The following is a 19,314-nucleotide window of genomic DNA, read 5'->3' on the forward strand; positions in this document are numbered from 1 at the left end:
GTCATTTTTGTCATTTTTGTCATTTTTGTCATTTTTGTCATTTTTGTCATTTTTGTCATTTTTGTCATTTTTGTCATTTTTGTCATTTTTGTCATTTTTGTCATTTTTGTTATTTTTGTCATTTTTGCCGGTTTTGTCATTTTTGTCATTTTTTTCATTTTTGTCACGTTTGCTTCTCACTTTAATTTATGGTTGATCACACATTTTATAGAGTAATCGTGTAACGTAGCATACTCCTGAATCTATGCAATTTTATTATGATAACTTAAAGTTGTAGATAGAGCTGTTACTGGGAAAACTTATTCGAGGTTTGAAGATTTACAGTAAATCTTCATAAAGCTTAGTTCTTTTAGAAATGGGACAGTTACGAATGCGTGTAACTGAAAAACCATTCGTTTGATCGAAATAATTTCTATGAACGAAATTAAGGTAATCTTATGATAATTCATGAAAAAATTTGAAAAAAAATTATTTATCGTTTTTTGTAAGAAAAAAATTTACTTTATTCTTGGTATCTCCCATCGGCCAGCGCACACATTTTTCAGTCATGATATTGATCAGTTTTTCCAAATTTTACTTCGTCAAATTTGTATTTTAGGTGGCTGTATCCTCCTCCTTCAATTTCTGCTACTTCTCGGTCCAATACTTCTCTTTCAAAAGAAACTGAGGGCAATTTAGTGGATACAGCTGTTTCGAAATTGACAAAACTTGATTATTTTCGAGCTACTTTAAAGCATTTTTAATGGAATTTCTGCTGGTAAAACCAGACAATAACGAAGTAAAACCATCATGAGATTAATACTAAAGTATAATCGGTTAGTATAGATCGTAGGTTGCGAAGGGTACATACAAGTTAACTCTTTTTAGGCTTTGAAAAACAGCAAAAACCAAAGTTTTCGTTTCGAAAATTTTTGTTGTTTTTTTTTCACAGGAGCTGAATCTTAGTAAATCATTATATTTTTTACAAACAACCATCAAATAAATACTTTAATATGCTGGGCACCTTACCACGAGCAGATATGTTATGGGATTAAAACTCTGAAATTTGTTTGATATAGGGTTTTTTCATAAGTTTTGTCGTCCGTCAGAATCATCTGTCTCATAGCCTCGATACCGACTATACAGCTTACAAGCTTTGGAACATGTAAAACTTTGTTTTTTGAGGTTAGATTTGCATGACTCCTAACGAGGCAACACTTTCAGCATATCGGAGGAAAAATTTGCTGGACATTTTAGCGATCTTCACTTAGTTTTTTGCTCATTCAAAATTAATAAATCTGGTATAAGACTTGACTTCCCTGATGACCCTTAACCGTAGTTACCGATCATGTACTTCACTCCAATGCTTGATTTGAACTTTGTGGACATTTTTAACAATGTTGGCGTACTTTTCCACCACTCACACACAGTAATTCTTTGAATAATCAACGGTTTTGTCAGCTTTTGATTTAATAATGACGGATTTTGAAGGAAACTGTGCAAAATTATTTTTTTCTTTTTCTCTTGCATCGTACATGTCTCAAAAGTGCGTTAACTTAAAATTTTGACAAAAATAGGTCTGGTAGTACTTTTTACAGGCAGCAAAATGCTGTAAAGGTTTTGTATTTCCGATTAGTAGTAAACGAGCTATTGACAAAAGAAAGTGTCCCATTTCTAAAAGAACTAAGCTTTACCTCGAATAAGTTTTGCCAGTTTTTAAGCTTTTTTTATCAGATTTAATCTTTTTTGCCTTGATAGCATTGGAGATGAAAGCTTAAAAACATCGGAAAGCTTCAATCTAATAAAAAACAAGCTTAAATCTAGGAGATGTTTGTAAATGACTTGTATAACGTTGCATACTCGTTACAACACATCAATTTCCTCAGTCGATTTCTTATATTTGTGGGCACTAAAAAAATGCTTAAAATGTGATGATATTAATTTTATGCCAAAAACTAAGTTCATTTTTAACACCCAACACTTTACGCCTTTGTGTAGGCACAAGCTATTTTTGGGAGAAATATCAGTGTGCTACACTGGCACAATTCAATCTTATTTATTCTAATATGGCTTTTAACAATTTTCCACTGAATACAGTCAGATGTGCGTTGTCATCTACTCACAGTTTGGGGATTTCCCGTGTCGTCTTGTATTCTTGCCACGAAATCATTCTCACAAGCATTTCACTAGCACAACATTGCACGAATTGAAAGAGAAGAAGGAACATCTGCATGAATGTAAATGCGGTTTGTTTGTTGATCCTGTTTTAATTCTTTCTACCGGCTTTGTTGTGAATCTTTCTTCGCAAATGTCCCCTGCCCAGCAAGAGTGCATGCAAAATCGTTGAACCTGATCCACGACGAGACACTCCTCCTTTCTTCATTCATGATTAGTCGTTCGTTAAAGTGCAACTCGTGCGTGCGTGCGTGCGTGATCGATTCTTTTTGTAGTTTGTTCCTAATCACCGGTAATTGATCTTACATAAGTTTTTCAGTGATAAGATTGCTGATTCGTTTACCGATAAATGAAATAATATTTAGTTGAACGAGTTAATCATATCTTAAGGTAAGTTGTTTTTAACAATAAGTCTCATTAAACTTTTCTCAGATAACGATGCATTTCTAATTGAACTAAGCCGGCTTTTTTGCTGATTACTTTAATCCGTTTTACCTCAACAATTTCAATTGCGTTTTTGCCAAAACTTGGTGCAGTCATCATCATCAGGTTAAATCGAGTCACCATTATCATAATGCACTAAATTTTCCCGTCCGTCAGCTGATCAAGTTTTGTGCCGGTTTTTTTCGGTACTGTATCATTTCAATTTCTGTGGCAACAAAGACAATTATCACCAAGTTCACAAGCATCTTCAATGAGATCAACACGCGCTTCATCCCCCCTTACTCCCAACCCCAACAGACAACTGACTCATTCGCATTAAACGGTTTTTTTTCTCTCTTGGCTCTTCTTTTGGTCCAGCAATTATCATTCCTAGCTTTAGTTTTCTCGTTTCCGAACCTCAACTTCATCGTCGGTGTCATTGTTTGTTTTTTTTGGGTGGGTTTTTCACAATAACGCAATTAAAAGCCAAGTGTCCAATGCCATTTCTTCTGCAAGCTGCAATCAAGAGAAATACAATTTACTTAGTGTACCTTTACTATAACAATTCTTCTCCATTGGGTGGATCAATTTTGATTAATTGTATCTGTCTCACGATTCGTTTTTTCTCTGGGGTTCCATTCTTAAATCAACTTCGATTATATGGCGCAGCTTATTGTTGGTTGAGAACATCTTCATTATAAAAATATTGCAAATTTGATTTCTTGAAAAATGTACCTAAAGTATGGAAGTATGAAATCGTAATTCAAAAGATTTAATGAAATAAATTGTGCCTTTAAGCTGATATCGGGAAATTGCTATTCAATTTATTGCCGGCATTTTTTAACGAATTTACTTATATCAATAATTTTTCCTTAGATTACCTCTGAATTTATTCACCACCTAACATTTCTTCGAATATAAGCGTTGGTGACGAAGAATTGGAAGCATCTGGCATGGACAAAATTGAAATACATTTAGGATGTAGATTCAATTTGAAAAACAATCAGGGATCAGGGAATGGAGAATGAAATCCTTATTTCAATAACCATATGTTGGAGTTTTGGAAAATTTAGATGCAAAAAGGGAAAAAAATCATATCCAAAGTATCTTAACATTTTTAACCGTAATATTTACTGGAGAGCTGTTCGTAAAATTATCTTGCAGACTTACATCGTAAAGCTGAGGAATTTTGTTTAAACATTTAAGGTTGAAGAGAAATTTTGCATAATTGCGGGGAACTGAGATGAAGAGAGAAGATACGTCAATGATCAAACAAATTTTGCAGCCAATGATTAAAATTGTGGCAAATTGTGCGTAAAGATGAAAAATTGTCAAAATTGTCAAAATTGTCAAAATTGTCAAAATTGTCAAAATTGTCAAAATTGTCAAAATTGTCAAAATTGTCAAAATTGTCAAAATTGTCAAAATTTTCAAAATTGTCAAAATTGTCAAAATTGTCAAAATTGTCAAAATTGTCAAAATTGTCAAAATTGTCAAAACTGTCAAAATTGTCAAAATTGTCAAAATTGTCAAAATTGTCAAAATTGTCAAAATTGTCAAAATTGTCAAAATTGTCAAAATTGTCAAAATTGTCAAAATTGTCAAAATTGTCAAAATTGTCAAAATTGTCAAAATTGTCAAAATTGTCAAAATTGTCAAAATTGTCAAAATTGTCAAAATTGTCAAAATTGTCAAAATTGTCAAAATTGTCAAAATTGTCAAAATTGTCAAAATTGTCAAAATTGTCAAAATTGTCAAAATTGTCAAAATTGTCAAAATTGTCAAAATTGTCAAAATTGTCAAAATTGACAAAATTGACAAAATTGACAAAATTGACAAAATTGACAAAATTGACAAAATTGACAAAATTGACAAAATTGACAAAATTGACAAAATTGACAAAATTGACAAAATTGACAAAATTGACAAAATTGACAAAATTGACAAAATTGACAAAATTGACAAAATTGACAAAATTGACAAAATTGACAAAATTGACAAAATTGACAAAATTGACAAAATTGACAAAATTGACAAAATTGACAAAATTGACAAAATTGACAAAATTGACAAAATTGACAAAATTGACAAAATTGACAAAATTGACAAAATTGACAAAATTGACAAAATTGACAAAATTGACAAAATTGACAAAATTGACAAAATTGACAAAATTGACAAAATTGACAAAATTGACAAAATTGACAAAATTGACAAAATTGACAAAATTGACAAAATTGACAAAATTGACAAAATTGACAAAATTGACAAAATTGACAAAATTGACAAAATTGACAAAATTGTCAAATTTGAAAAAAACTGGCAAAATTGTAATTGTCAAAACTGTCAAAATTGTAAAACTGGCGTAACAATAATTGGAAAATAATTGGAAAATGATTCGCTTGACCAAGGTAAAAATTCAATAATATCACAATATTTTAAAAATTTTGACAAAATAATGCAAAACTGTTGGAATTGTTTAGTTTTTGAATGTTTTGTAACAAGAATTATATTGAAAATCGACAAAAAATAAAACAAAAAAATGATATTTTTTTAATTCAAATTAGTATGAATTGCATGGCTGAAATGTGATCAAGAATGACGATAATGGTACCAAATTAAATTCGAAAAATGCTAAAAATGATGAAAATATATAAGATAATAAAATTCTAAAAAGATAAACAATAATTTCATTGATTTCTTAGCGTTGAAACTTTACTTACAATATTTTCAATTAAGATCATAAGATAGAACGCAATTATAGATGCTTCAAAAATAGGTAAACCATGACCCTACAACAATCAAATAGAGGCAGAAAAAAGTTCCACCGGAATGATGCTCTTTTTTATTCCTAGATTAATTTACTTTACTGACCATTGAACGCGCTATTATGGAAACCATAATTAATACCTGCAGCGCCATGCCGTGCCAGTAACGACGTGTTTCCTGTTAGGTAGACAGCAAATTTGCACAAATTTTAAAACAATTTAAATTCTTCTTATGGGGGTAATGTAGGGTGGATTTTTTTTTTCTAGGCCACGTTAGATTAGACTTTTTAAATGGTTTGTACAAAAAATGAATACATTTGAAGAGGGAAGTTTTCTATCAATTATGGTTCTCTCAAACTTTGAAAAAAAAAACAATGAAAATATAGAAAGACGTATTATTATGGATTCCCATGACACATTTGGCCTCGATTACCCCGCAATTTCAGCAACGTTCAATAGCATCCATCTATAACGACCTCCAACGTCCTTGGGGCAATGCGCACAGAGAGGTGATTAGGCATCAAGACAAGTCTTTGAGAGGCGCAGAAGTTATGATGATGCCAAATATGCAGAGATGAGGTGAACCCAAACGAAACACACCTCGCAGGTAGCAAGCATATTATTGTGTGATGGCGGCAGACCCCCGAATCTTGGTTTCGTTCATGATGATGATGTTGATGATTTTGATGATGGGTGCCTTTCTAAACAGAAGTTGAAGACCCACCTTTCAAGGATGCGTGCGCTCGTGCAAATTACCATGATGCCATACGTTAATTGTGCTTAAATTTTAATTACCAAACCTGTAACATCAGCAGCGCGGCGAAAGAAAAAAAAATATATACAAAAATTAGTCAAACACTCACCAAATAGGTGCTTTGGGCGACAGATCGGGTTGATTCAAACGAAAATCCTACACCGAACAAATGAGGAGGCTCTCTCCCCTTAGGTCATGAGATGCAGCAATTCGTCATATTTTAAGGCCCCCGTTTTAATTTAGACACCAAAATCATCAACAAAACATACAATACGATACTATCTTTGGAGAGTGCGCCATCGAAGCCCATCTAGAGGTCTTGATCTTTTTTAGAGAAAACAAACATCGATTAAGTTGGTTTCAAGGATTGAGCACAAAAAAAATATTAAGAGCTCCATGCCAAATACCGAACAGAATTCATTCTTGACCGAAAATTACACAGGGCTACAAGTTTTTTGTTACCGTCAAACGGAGCATCATGTAACAGCAGGATTAAGTACAACATTTGTACATCGCAGCACTTAAAAATTATTAATATTTGGTATCGATGCTTAGGGGAGTGTGAGAACACTCGATCCCTGGGGTAACTTGATTCGCGTCAGCTGTATCTCGTAGCCGGAATCTGTTCAAAGATCGAATGATCACAAACACTTAAGGATCTCTATAAAACTTGATGTTTCCCTGAAGAGATTCATTTTTATTAAACTCTAAGCATACATACCTACATCGTCGCCAAGGCACTGATTGTAAATTTGCAATACCCCTTAGTCAATTTATGATTTTTTTGTATACTCTCTCTAACCTCTTCCACAAGCAGAGATGCTAACTGTTTTTCAAAAAAGTCAGGAAGATTTTGAAAAAATGTCTGGAAAAGTCTGGATAACGAACTTTCTAGGTGTTTCTAAAGGGCTGAGATAAAAGATCTTCACTGCTGGCGATCCGGAGCCAGCGTCTTCACTTGCTGCCAGACAAGGTTCTCGTCAACTGTGTGGACTTTCTAGGTGGCGACTTTTTTTTATATACTGCAGATGCTCATTACTCGTGTAATAACCATACATTCTATTCACCACTATCAATCCTAGGGACATTGTGGTAGTAGCGGCAGTATACGTTTTTAGCACAATTCCCTGTTTCCCATACAACTTCGTAGCATTCATCACTTTCCAATTACATATCTAATCATTTCTTGCCATTTTACCACGGAAATTTTGAATTTTCACTGTTTCGTAAAACAATTCTTGTCCAAACTTCAAAGTCTGGAAATTTTTGGAAGAAATGACAAAATTCTGGAAGTCTGGAAACCTTAAAAAAATGTCTGATGAAAGTCCTAAAAGTCTGTAAGATCCAGACAAAATCTGGAAGGTTGACATCACTGATCACATGTTTCCTACTACAGGAACATTTACAAATAATATTTACAATTTTCCAACGAAAAGCGACACTTAAGCACTAGATAACCATATTCGGTCGCTTTTTCAGGGATACTCTTTTATATGCTACGCGGAAAACCAAATAATAGAGCAAAGAAACGACACAGAAAATAGGACGAACGTTTTCGAATACCGTTGACTTCCGACCCAGGATTCGATTTGTCCACTTAAGAGCATCTGTTATCAACACTCTTAGAAGGTTATTTTGTTAAATTTCAGCATTATTTCACCGAAAACATTCAACTCAAGACTACCGTAATTTCGAATAATAAACTAAACTACATAAACTAAATTTTCTACAATTTTCGACAGACGAGATAAAGTCAAACCAAGGCCTACTCCTCCCCTTGGAGCCAATATAGTATGGGTGCATAAAAGCTTATTTCGAGAACACACGCTTTTAAATTGTTGAATTTTGCCTTTTCCATATATTTTTCGAAAATTTATATTTTCTTTTAAAAGTAGCAGTATGTAAATAAAATTCTAAATAAAATCCGGAAAAATCAACAAATACAATTTGAAATATGGAAAATCGACTAGAGCTGCTAGTTTTTGAAGTCTATCTATATCTATAAGAATGGATTTCTGTCTGTCTGTTCCCTATAGACTCGGAAACTACTGATCCGATTTGAGTGAAACTTGGCAGGTGGGGGTATTGGAGTCAGGGGAAGGTTCCTATTATGATTGAGACCCCTCCCTCTCTCATGAAAGGGGGGGGGGAGGGGCCTCCCAAACAAAAGACAATTTTTCGCATAACTCGAGAACCGATCAAGTAAATGGTATCAAATTTGGGGTGGTATTTGGGAACGAGGAATATTTCTCTGAATATATGGTACCCCTCCCTCCTCTAAGTGTGGTGATAGGAAGGGGGGAGAATTTTTCATATAACTCGAAAACTAATCAAGATATTGGAACCAAATTTGGCACTGGAAGGTATTTGGATCCGAAAAATATTTCTATGATTATTGGAGACCCCTTCCGCTTTCCAGTGGGGAGATATAAATGGGGAGGGGCCTCTTTTATAATTTTTTACATAACTCAAAAACTAATTAAGCAAATGGAACCAAATTTGGCGGGTATTTGGGAACGTGACATGTTCTATTGATTGTTTGAGAACCCTTCCTTTTTTCCAGCGGGGAGAAAGGAAAGAAGGAGGGAAGTTTCATACAATTTTTACTGCATAACTCAAGAACTACAACAGCAACTGGAACCAAATTTGGCATGGAACAATATTTGGGTACGAGAAATGCTTCTATGAATATTTGGTATCCCTCACACCTTTAAAAAGGTGGATGAAAAGGGGCAGGAGAGGTCTCCCTTACAGTTTTCAGTATAACTGGAGAGTTGTTCTAGCAAATTGAACCATATTTGGCATGTGAGGGTATTTGGATACGAGAAATGTTTCTATTATAAATTTAAGCTCCAACTTTTTTTCAGCGGAAAGATATAAAGGGCGAAAGGGGTGCTTCCATACAATTTTTTTGCATAACTCAAGAATTAATTGAGCAAATGAAACTAAATTTGGCATCAAAAAGTATTTGAGTACGAAAAATACTTTTTCTATGTGAAACAATTTCTTTCTTGCAGTAGGATGATAGAATTGGGAATATAGGAAGGGAAGGGAAGGCTTACATTTAACTTGTTTTTTTATAAAATCCGAGAAATGGACAAAACCTAACATGGAAAATCATTTTGCTATGATTCTATGAATTTCTGACACAACATCCTCCTTTCAGTGAGTAGGTACATAGGAGAAGGGAGGTGAGCCCAATACAATTTTGTTAGCATAAGTTCTAAATTTATGCAAACGAAACCAACAAATGGAAACAAATATGGCATGGAAAGGTACTTGGTTACGAGATATGTTTCTACGAATGTTATAGACCCTTACGCTTTACAGTGTAGAGAGGGGAAGAAAGAAGGGGGCTCCTTATAAATTATGTTGTAAAGCTTAAAAACTTATCAACCAATGGAGTTATATTTGATATAAGAGGATTTTTGGGCATGAAAAAATGGGTATGATTACACTAGTTTACAAAATTTTAAAAAAAATCGTGAACTTGATTAGCTGACCAACATTTTTAATGTAAAATTGGGCGCTGAATCCGAAAATGAAATTCAAAAAAATCTCAGTAGAACCGTTTTTGAGTTATGCTCCAAATATGAAATTTCAAAAAAATTAAAAAAGTTCTTGTACTTAGATTAAAATATCTCGGACGGCATAACAGTAATTTGAAATCCCTCTTTTGCATATTGAAGGTGAATATGTTTTCTATCGATCATCTGAACATTGTTTTTGCGTTTGACCAACAATATTGCTAATATTAGTGACTTTATGAGAAAAAAAATGATAAAAAACGCATTTTTTTAGAGAAATTTTTGTTTCAACGAAAGTTTTAGACTCGATGGTAACATTTAAAAAATCTGATTTTCTTTTGCGCTTAAATTTCAATTTAAAACAAAGATTTCAAGTGGTTATTTATCAAAATCGGTTGAAAATTGAAGAAGTTATGGCTACTTTACCATAACTGAAATTTTTGGAGTTTTTAATAATTTAACGAACCGCAGTACAATGAAACATGATAAATCTCACTCGCTTCAAGTCAAAATTATTTATTAGCTTACCAGAAGGTCACATGCCAAGTTTCAGGAAGATCTGACCATAGGGAGGGGTTGCTTAAGTCTCAAATGTGAATAAAATTTTGAGGTATTTTGCCCGGAAGGAACGAAAAATACTGGTTTTTCATCAATAAATTTTTTCATCACTAGCTGATTGTTTTTTATGGTTGATTTTCTTAAAGCCTAAGTTGCGACAAATATTTCACCCGAAGACTGTAACTCGATTGGATTTGAAACAGAAAAGTTATTGCGGTTCAAAGGCCGCACATTTTGTCCAACTCGCAATGAGTACTTTTTACCCATTGCGTTTTATACGACAATTTTCGACCAAAATACAATCTTTGAACCGCAATAACTTTTCTGTTTCAAATCCAATCGAGTTGCAGTCTTCGGGTGAAATATTTCTCGCAGCTTAGGCTTTAAGAAAATCAACCATAAAAAACAATCAGCTAGTGATGAAAATAGTTATTGATGAAAAACCAGTATTTTTCGTTCCTTCCGGGCAAAATACCTCAAAATTTTATTCACGTTTGAGACTTAAGCAACCCCTCCCTATGGTCAGATCTTCCTGAAACTTGGCATGTGACCTTCTGGTAAGCTAATAAATGATTTGACTTGGAGCGAGTGAGATTTATCATGTTTCATTCTTCCTATACTATGATAAGTGTACTGCGGTTTGTTAAATTATTAAAAACTCCAAAAATTTCAGTTATTGTAAAGTAGCAATAACTTCTTCAATTTTCAACCGATTTTGATAAATAACCACTTGAAATCTTTGTTTTAAATTGAAATTTAAGCGCAAAAGAAAATCAGGTTTTTTAAATGTTACCATCAAGTCTAAAACTTTCGTTGAAACAAAAATTTCTCTAAAAAAATGCGTTTTTTATCATTTTTTTTTCTCATAAAGTCACTAATATTAGCAAAACTGTTGGTCAAACGCAAAAACAATGTTCAGATGATCGATAGAAAACATATTCACCTTCAATATGCAAAAGAGGGATTTCAAATTACTGTTATGCCGTCCGAGATATTTTAATCTAAGTACAAGAACTTTTTTAATTTTTTCGAAATTTCATATTTGGAGCATAACTCAAAAACGGTTCTACTGAGATTTTTTTGAATTTCATTTTCGGATTCAGCGCCCGATTTCACATTGGAAATGACCTTCAGTTTACTGAGTTCAAAAATGCTGTAAACTAGTGTTATTAAAGATTACGACCTCCATTCAGCAGGGGGTGAAGGGAAGGACAGGGGAGACTCTCTTTTTTAGAATAAATCCAGAGAATATCAAGCAAAAACAACCATATTTTATAAGTTAGATTGTTCGCGTACGATTAATTTGAGAGACTAGAATTATCAGATCTTTAACACCAATTTATAGATCAAAATTCAGAAGATGAGTTTAAGTCATCTTTGTGTTGCAATTCGAAACTCCAGCTGCCGCTCTCATTTTAAAGCGGTTTTTAAATAATGCCATCAAAACAATAAAAGTTTGAATAATTTCTGAAAATATTATATGTTTTGGAAAGGCGTAGCAAAGCACACCCGGTCAGCTAGTACGGAATAAAAATGTTTGTAGAAGCATTTCGGACTCAATGATTAAAGGTGGATGTGAGTAGTCAATCAAGCTAAGCAAAGCTAAGCTAAGCAAGATCACTGCGACCTCCTTCGAATGACTAGCAACGCTTACACAGTACAAAATATTCAATTTTTCCATACAAACATAAATGTTGAAATTTACTCATGTAAATGTTCCATAAAAAATATCTAAAAAATAATGGAATAAGGCTTTTGAGGCTCCAGGATTTGATAAATTCAAAAATGAACCCAATTCGACTAAGTCTAATGTACAAGAAAGTTGCCATATAAAGGAAATCAGACGTACCATTTTTTACCGTGTGTGTTAAAATTGTGGAAAGAAACCAAAATTTTTGCTTTAATGTTTTTAATAATTGGAGGAATAGTTACACAGAGCAGTTTCCACTTATGCGAAGCTGGATCAACCTGTTAGGCCGTCGAATATCGATGCTGTTCTTCCCGGAGTTTCCTAAATAGTGCGAGTGAGCAAGCCTTGGGGGCGTTGTGTTGTGTTATTTCCAAAGCCGGGTGTAGCCTAGCGGCCCACAGATGTCAGTTCCAGACTGCGGACGAGTCTGCACAGGCCTCGTTGGCAAAATGGAAAAAATGAAGGGAGCCGAAGCTAAGTATCCTCTACTTTATAGTTCATTCTTTAAAAAGTGAAATATGTTCGTAAAGTTTTTTTTTTATGGTGGTTTGCGATGTACATTATTTGCTTTGAGTAGGTGTTTAGCATGGAAATTCACTTTCCCCTACCGTTTGGAAACATTGCTGACAAATGTTTAAAATTTTAATTTGAAATTTCTTATTTAGCCTGAATTGATCTGTATTGTAGATCATGCATAAAACGTAGAAATCTGGTGTTATCTCGAAAACAAAAGTTATTGTCAATTTAAAATTACGTAAGGACCGAAGGAAATCAGTAAAATCCAAATTTTAATTTTCATACCCAATTACTTAAAAATGTATGAAACGTCGAGATCTCGTGGTATTTCGAAAAAAAAAATGGTAACTTGAAATTTTAAAGAACCGGATGTTTTAAACTGCAACTTCATACTTAATGACACTTAGTAATGTGCCTTTCAATGTTATTGTCCGATTTTTTTTGAGAAATAAGCTTACATACGTGGAACTTACCGTCACGGACCAGGTTTAATCATAGAGTTACAAGAATTTGTTATCGAACCAAAACGAACTAGTGAGGTTTTGGAATTTCCAATTTCGGTAAATCTCCTTAGAATGCATATGAATAGAAAACTTACCGTCTAAACACATTTTCTTATTATCTCAACCTGTTCCAGGAAATGACCGACAAACAAAAGTGCCAAAGCCGTGCCGGAACACCACTTCCGGACCACCGGGAAGCCACCGACACGCTGCTGCAGATGCTCGAGAACTGGGACAACATCTTCAAGTGCACCATCTGTCTGATCAAGCTGGACGATCCCCATCTGTGTCCCCGATGTTCGAAGCTCTACTGTTACGGTTGTATCGCCGAGTGGCTTTCGGATGATCGTGATCGTGATGATGATGACTACGTTGTGGTCGATGATGATGCTGGTGGATCGTCCTCGTCGGCTGGAAATCGAAGAAGGGGGCGACGCCATCGAAACTGCCCCAACTGCAAGGTGGACCTTCAACTGGACAGCCTTGTGAAAGTTCGCTGGTTCGAGGAGGTGGAAAAATTGCAGCAACATCGCAATCAGAAAGGAAGCTCTTCTGGGGGTGGTGGGGGCGATCCGAAAGTGGCCACCAGTCGACTGGCCATTGACGGACCCGGCCAAAATAACGGAGGAGGATCATCGGCGATGATCTCGAGGAAAGATTTCTGTCCGAAGCATTTGAAGGTGATCAATTTCTATTGCTGCACGTGTAAATTGTGCGTATGTGAGCAATGTGCCGTGTCGGATCGATACCATTTGAATCACACCTTCAAGAGTTTGGACGTGATCTACGAAAGCAATCTGGAGATCGCGGAAGAAGAATTCGAGAAGGTCCGGCATTACTCGCAGAAAATTGCTGCCTTGATTGCGAAGGTCGATCGCAATATGGAGCTGGTGCGAAAAGTCAAGGATGAGAAGCTACGGGAAATCCGGGACATTGCCGAGGCAGCCATCAAGGGATTGGAACGGCAGGTGGGCGAAAAAATGCTTAAATTGCAGGAACACAAATTCGCACTTTCGACAGAAATGCAGGAGGTGGAAAGTGCCCTACAACGTATGGAGTCAGAAGTGACCGGTAGCAGCAAATCGCAGTTTATAGCAAAAAAATCTCGGCTTTTCAAGGAGTGCACTCAAATTCGAATGAACCCGATCAAGGACTTCAAACAAATTCGGGTTCCGGTCAGTTTGAAAATGTATGTTACACAACAACTTCAACTTAGTAATTTTTTTTTATAAACTTGTTTGATTAGGTTAAATCTTCAATAGTTATAAAATCCTTAAACTAAATTAAATTTAAAACTTAGAACTCGGAATACAAAATTTGAAATTTACAACACGGTTTTAGAGCTTTAATATGAAGGCTCCTTAAAATTAACAATCGATACTTAAGAATCGAGAATGAAAAATCAAATACTAAAAATCGGGCGTGAGTTTTCGTCAGGTCTTATGAGAGAGTATAAACAAACAGTTTATTACAAAAAATATAGAAACTAATATGAATCAGTCACAACTTCTTTTCATTAAGAATATTTCTAAATTACAAAATTCTGTTTTCTTTTATTAAACAAATTCTAGTTGTTAAAAACAAATATTAAAGTTGTTTTCTTAAATATTGCCGCCGTTTTCGCTGGATATTGGTGACGATGTAATGGAAGCGCACACGAGATATGAAAATTGAATCTGCGAATTGAGAATCAAAATTTATATACAAGATACTTAAAATCTAGAAAATAAAATTTAAAATCTAGAATATTTAATTAAATATCTAGCAGATCAAAAAGAGATGCTAGAAAATAAAGAATCTATAATCAATAATTCATTATCTAGATTCTATAATCTAGAATTCACAATCTGCATTCAGAATCTAAATTCTAGAATCTAGAATCTAAAATCGTGAATCTAGAATCTATACTCCAGAATCTAGAACCTATAATCAAGAGTCTAACATAGAGAATCGAGAATTCATTATATAAAATCTAATCTAATCTAAATTCTAGAAACTAGAATCTACATTTTGGAATCTGAATTCTAGAATCTAAATTGTAGAATCTAAAATGTAAAATCTAGAATCTACTAACTAGAATCTAGAATCTTGAATCTGAAATCTAGAATCTAGAATCAAAAATCTAGAATCTAGAGACTAGAATCTAGAATATTGAATCTAGCATCCAGAATCTAGAATTTTGATTACAGAATCTGGAATTTACAATTTAGAATCTTGAATCTAGAATCTAAAATCTAGAATCTATAATCTAGAAACAAGAATCAAGTATCGAGAATCTTAAATTCATTGTCTAGAGTCTAAAATTCATTATCTAGAATCAAGAATTCATTATCTAGAATCTAGAATTCATTATCTAGATTCGTGAATTCATAATCTAGAATTTAGAATCAAGAATCTAGAATCTTGAATCCAGAATCAAGAATCCAGAAACTAGAATCTAGAATCAAGAACTTAGAATCTAGAATCCAGAATTAACAATCTAGAATCTTGAATTTAGAGTCTATAATCTAGAATCTGAAATCATGAATCTAAGATCTAGAATCTAGGATCTAAAATCTAGAATTTAAAGTCAACAATCTTACATATTGAATCAAGGATCTAGGATCTAGAATATAGAATCTAGAACTCAGAATCTAGAATCTGGAATCAAGAATCTAGAATCTAGAATCTAGATCTTATTCATAAGTTAGTTTTTAATATTCAGTCTGTATGGCAGTAGTCAAAGACTCAAAATAAATAAATAAATAAATAAATATAAGAATCTAGAATCTGGAATCGAGAGTCTAGAATCTAGAATCTAGAATCTAGAATCTTAAATCTAGAATCTGAAATCCAGAATGTAGAATCTATAATCTAGAACCTAGAATGTTGAATCTTGAATCTAGAATCTAGAATCAAGAATCAAGAATCTAGAATCTAGAATCTAGAATCTAGAATCTAGAATCTAGAATCTAGAATCTAGAATCTAGAATCCAGAATCTAAAATCTATATCTATATATCTAAATCTATATTCTAGAAAATCAACAAAAATCACAAAAATGACAAAAATGACAAAAATGACAAAACTGACAAAAATGACAAAAATGACAAAAATGACAAAAATGACAAAAATGACAAAAATGACAAAAATGACAAAAATGACAAAAATGACAAAAATGACAAAAATGACAAAAATGACAAAAATGACAAAAATGACAAAAATGACAAAAATGACAAAAATGACAAAAATGACAAAAATGACAAAAATGACAAAAATGACAAAAATGACAAAAATGACAAAAATGACAAAAATGACAAAAATGACAAAAATGACAAAAATGACAAAAATGACAAAAATGACAAAAATGACAAAAATGGCAAAAATGACAAAAATGACAAAAATGACAAAAATGACAAAAATGACAAAAATGACAAAAATGACAAAAATGACAAAAATGACAAAAATGACAAAAATGACAAAAATGACAAAAATGACAAAAATGACAAAAATGACAAAAATGACAAAAATGACAAAAATGACAAAAATGACAAAAATGACAAAAATGACAAAAATGACAAAAATGACAAAAATGACAAAAATGACAAAAATGACAAAAATGACAAAAATGATAAAAATGACAAAAATGACAAAAATGACAAAAATGACAAAAATGACAAAAATGACAAAAATGACAAAAATGACAAAAATGACAAAAATGACAAAAATGACAAAAATGACAAAAATGACAAAAATGACAAAAATGACAAAAATGACAAAAATGACAAAAATGACAAAAATGACAAAAATGACAAAACTGACAAAACTGACAAAAATTACTTAAATGACAAAAATGACACAAAAAGAACCCTAAAATTACACAAAAATAACGCAAAAATAACACAAAAATAACTCAAAAATAACACAAAAATAACACAAAAATAACACAAAAATAACACAAAAATAACACAAAAATAACACAAAAATAACACAAAAATAACACAAAAATAACACAAAAATAACACAAAAATAACAAAAAAATTACACAAAAATTACACAAAAATAACACAAAAATAACACAAAAATAACACAAAAATAACAAAAAAATTACACAAAAATAACATAAATAAAACACAAAAATAACACAAAAATGACTCTGATACGCCAAAATATTAAGGCAGGTTTGAAACGAAAAAGACACAATTATTACCAAACATTACACCTTTTTTTGTTGAATCATTCCTTAAACTAAATTTCTGTTTTCTATAATTTGTTTAGTCGTCGCATTTTACTATTATTTTTGAATTTTTTTCCTCTTTATTATTTCCAGTGAAATCCCCATAATCTACGAGACTGGAATATTTGTAATCGAAAATTTCTCTTCCTTTGACGACAACAAAATGGCTTATTCGAACGAGTTCGCTGACAATTTTGGCCACCTTTGGCGCATCATGGTCTGGTGTGTGATATCGGACGATCAGCTGGGAATCTATCTGGAGCTGGTCGATGGTTTTCCTTGTTGGTGAGTTGTAATTTGTTGCAAATTGCTCAAGATTGTAATTGGATTGAAATTCAAACTTCAAATTGGTTTCTAGGATGGAATGCCGCTTCCAGCTGATCCACCCGGACTCGAAGCGGGGCATCCACAAGAAGATCGAGCAGTACTTCGATCGGTCCAGCCAGAAAGATTGGGGCTTTCGCGATTTCGTGGCACTTAAGACAATCTTAGATGACAACTACCTCAAGGAGGACGATTCCCTGGAGCTGTTGTATCACATTCGACCTTGCGGCTCAGGAGATCATCCGGAGTCGTGAGGAGTGATTATGTGATGAGGCCCATCGAAATTGCTTGCTGATCTCGCTGATAGTCCACACGATCTGCCAATATGTCTAGCCAACCTTCCAAAAGCCATCGCGCATCGCAAACACAAAATTGAGTGAGATGTAGCCGTAATTATGTTTCGTGGATTCAATCCACCCAACATCGCGCGGATTCGACGAAATAACCCCCGAGATAAGAAAAAGCCTCCAGCCAAATGCTATTACTTTTTGCGCAAAAATAAAGTGTCATTTTGTCTCACCGCGACCTCAGGGCGGCGTAATGCATTTTGTGCTCTTTTTTTGTTGTTTGTTGTTTTATGATAGGTATTTTTGTTTTCGCGTGATGGCATCCTAAAATGGCACATGAGCGCTCGAATTGTACCGCGCACAGGATTATGTAACAGTGCCAGTGCAACGCAGTCGTAGGTAATTATAAATTTCCTGAACTTGTGCACCGTTTTTTTTTATTTACATCACACAGCTAATCAACACCAAGTTTTTTTTCCGAGGTGCAAATGATAATTTGTCACTGAGTCAGAGCGTTAAGGGAGTTAAATTGCGAAAGAAAAGTAGGAATTCTCGGTCAGAGGGCACATGCTTCTGACATAGATAAGTACAATGTGGTGGGTAATCGTTGGGAAGGTAGAAGAGAAATAGTTATTATGAAACATTTTTTGAAGGAGGTCGCAGGTTTAATGAGAAGTTGATTTTTAGCTTTCAATTTTTTTTGTAAATTTTGATTTGCAATTCAATTAACCTTTTGTATTGAAACTCTTAACTTGACATACAAAACTTAGAATGGATTTTTATTAAGAATTGTAACTAAACAAGAAAAGAGTTTGAAACGAACCATTTTAACTTTAAAATTAATTTATCGAATACTAATTTTATACATCGTAAGTTTGAAACCATGCAACAGGCACAATGATCAACCGAATTAGCAAAAAAAAAAACAAACTAAAATCTAATATCCTTACCTTATTACTTAAATTTTGATTTAATAAAATCGTTTATGTGATTAAAAATGTTGTGCTGATAAGGAATACTCTTCAAGAAACCAATTTCAGTCTTAATTACATTTTGTATTTTTTGTTCTTGCTCAACATCAGATTTGAAAAGGTTTTGATAAATAACACAAGACCACAAAATCTACATTTCCCAAGGTAAATGAATTTAAAAAAGTAATTTTGTCTAACTTGAGTGCCCTGAATCTAAATCACTGATAAATCTAAATATTCAATCTTTCTATCACTGCGTTAAAATCTTTTAAGGAAGTTTTGGACTTATTTTTTACAAAACTTGAAAACAACAAAAAAACATTTTGAAATAAAAGTATTAAATGATTAAAATATTTCTAAAAACTTTTTTTTTTGTAGGGAAATGAATCCAACTGTAAGTCGAAATTTCAGGGACTAGACAAGATGAAAATTAATGTTGAAAAACATGCGAAAAAAATTCGCCTTGTCTCCCGGTAGGACTATATACCCACTTCTTGAGGACTTGAACCCACATCTTGCGCCTCTCCGGGGCCCATGTATTAACATTCTACTACAGGAGTGTCGAGTGTCGATGTCTATCGGAATGAAGGGAATTGTTTTCCCATGTGATCATCATCATTTTCG

At 33.3% G+C, this 19,314-nt stretch overlaps 1 protein-coding gene across 2 annotated transcripts; it reads left to right on the forward strand.

The window, feature by feature from the left end:
• The first annotated feature begins 190 nt into the window (after positions 1-190).
• LOC129757099 (E3 ubiquitin-protein ligase TRIM37-like) lies at positions 191-18,947 on the forward strand. Of its 2 annotated transcripts, XM_055754229.1 has the most exons (5): positions 11,229-12,734; positions 12,837-12,950; positions 13,028-14,082; positions 17,202-17,393; positions 17,467-18,947. In XM_055754229.1, exons 3-5 carry the CDS (start codon positions 13,031-13,033, stop codon positions 17,684-17,686), a joined length of 1,464 nt encoding a protein of 487 aa, XP_055610204.1. In that variant the 5' UTR covers positions 11,229-12,734; positions 12,837-12,950; positions 13,028-13,030; the 3' UTR covers positions 17,687-18,947. The 2 variants fall into 2 exon arrangements, with proteins under 2 accessions (XP_055610203.1, XP_055610204.1); XM_055754228.1 differs by lacking the exons at positions 11,229-12,734; positions 12,837-12,950 and adding an exon at positions 191-2,544.
• Positions 18,948-19,314: the final 367 nt, after the last annotated feature.

This window comes from Uranotaenia lowii, chromosome 3, assembly GCF_029784155.1.
Source record: "Uranotaenia lowii strain MFRU-FL chromosome 3, ASM2978415v1, whole genome shotgun sequence".
NCBI classification, from domain to species: Eukaryota; Metazoa; Arthropoda; class Insecta; order Diptera; family Culicidae; genus Uranotaenia; species Uranotaenia lowii.

Bases quoted from the DNA above. Each gene is read 5' to 3' on its own strand.
- LOC129757099 (XM_055754228.1), top strand. From the start codon at position 13,031: ATGACCGACAAACAAAAGTGCCAAAGCCGTGCCGGAACACCACTTCCG. The intron at 14,083-17,201 runs GTATGTTACACA...TATTATTTCCAG, and splicing joins GTTCCGGTCAGTTTGAAAAT to TGAAATCCCCATAATCTACG. The intron at 17,394-17,466 runs GTGAGTTGTAAT...ATTGGTTTCTAG, and splicing joins GTCGATGGTTTTCCTTGTTG to GATGGAATGCCGCTTCCAGC.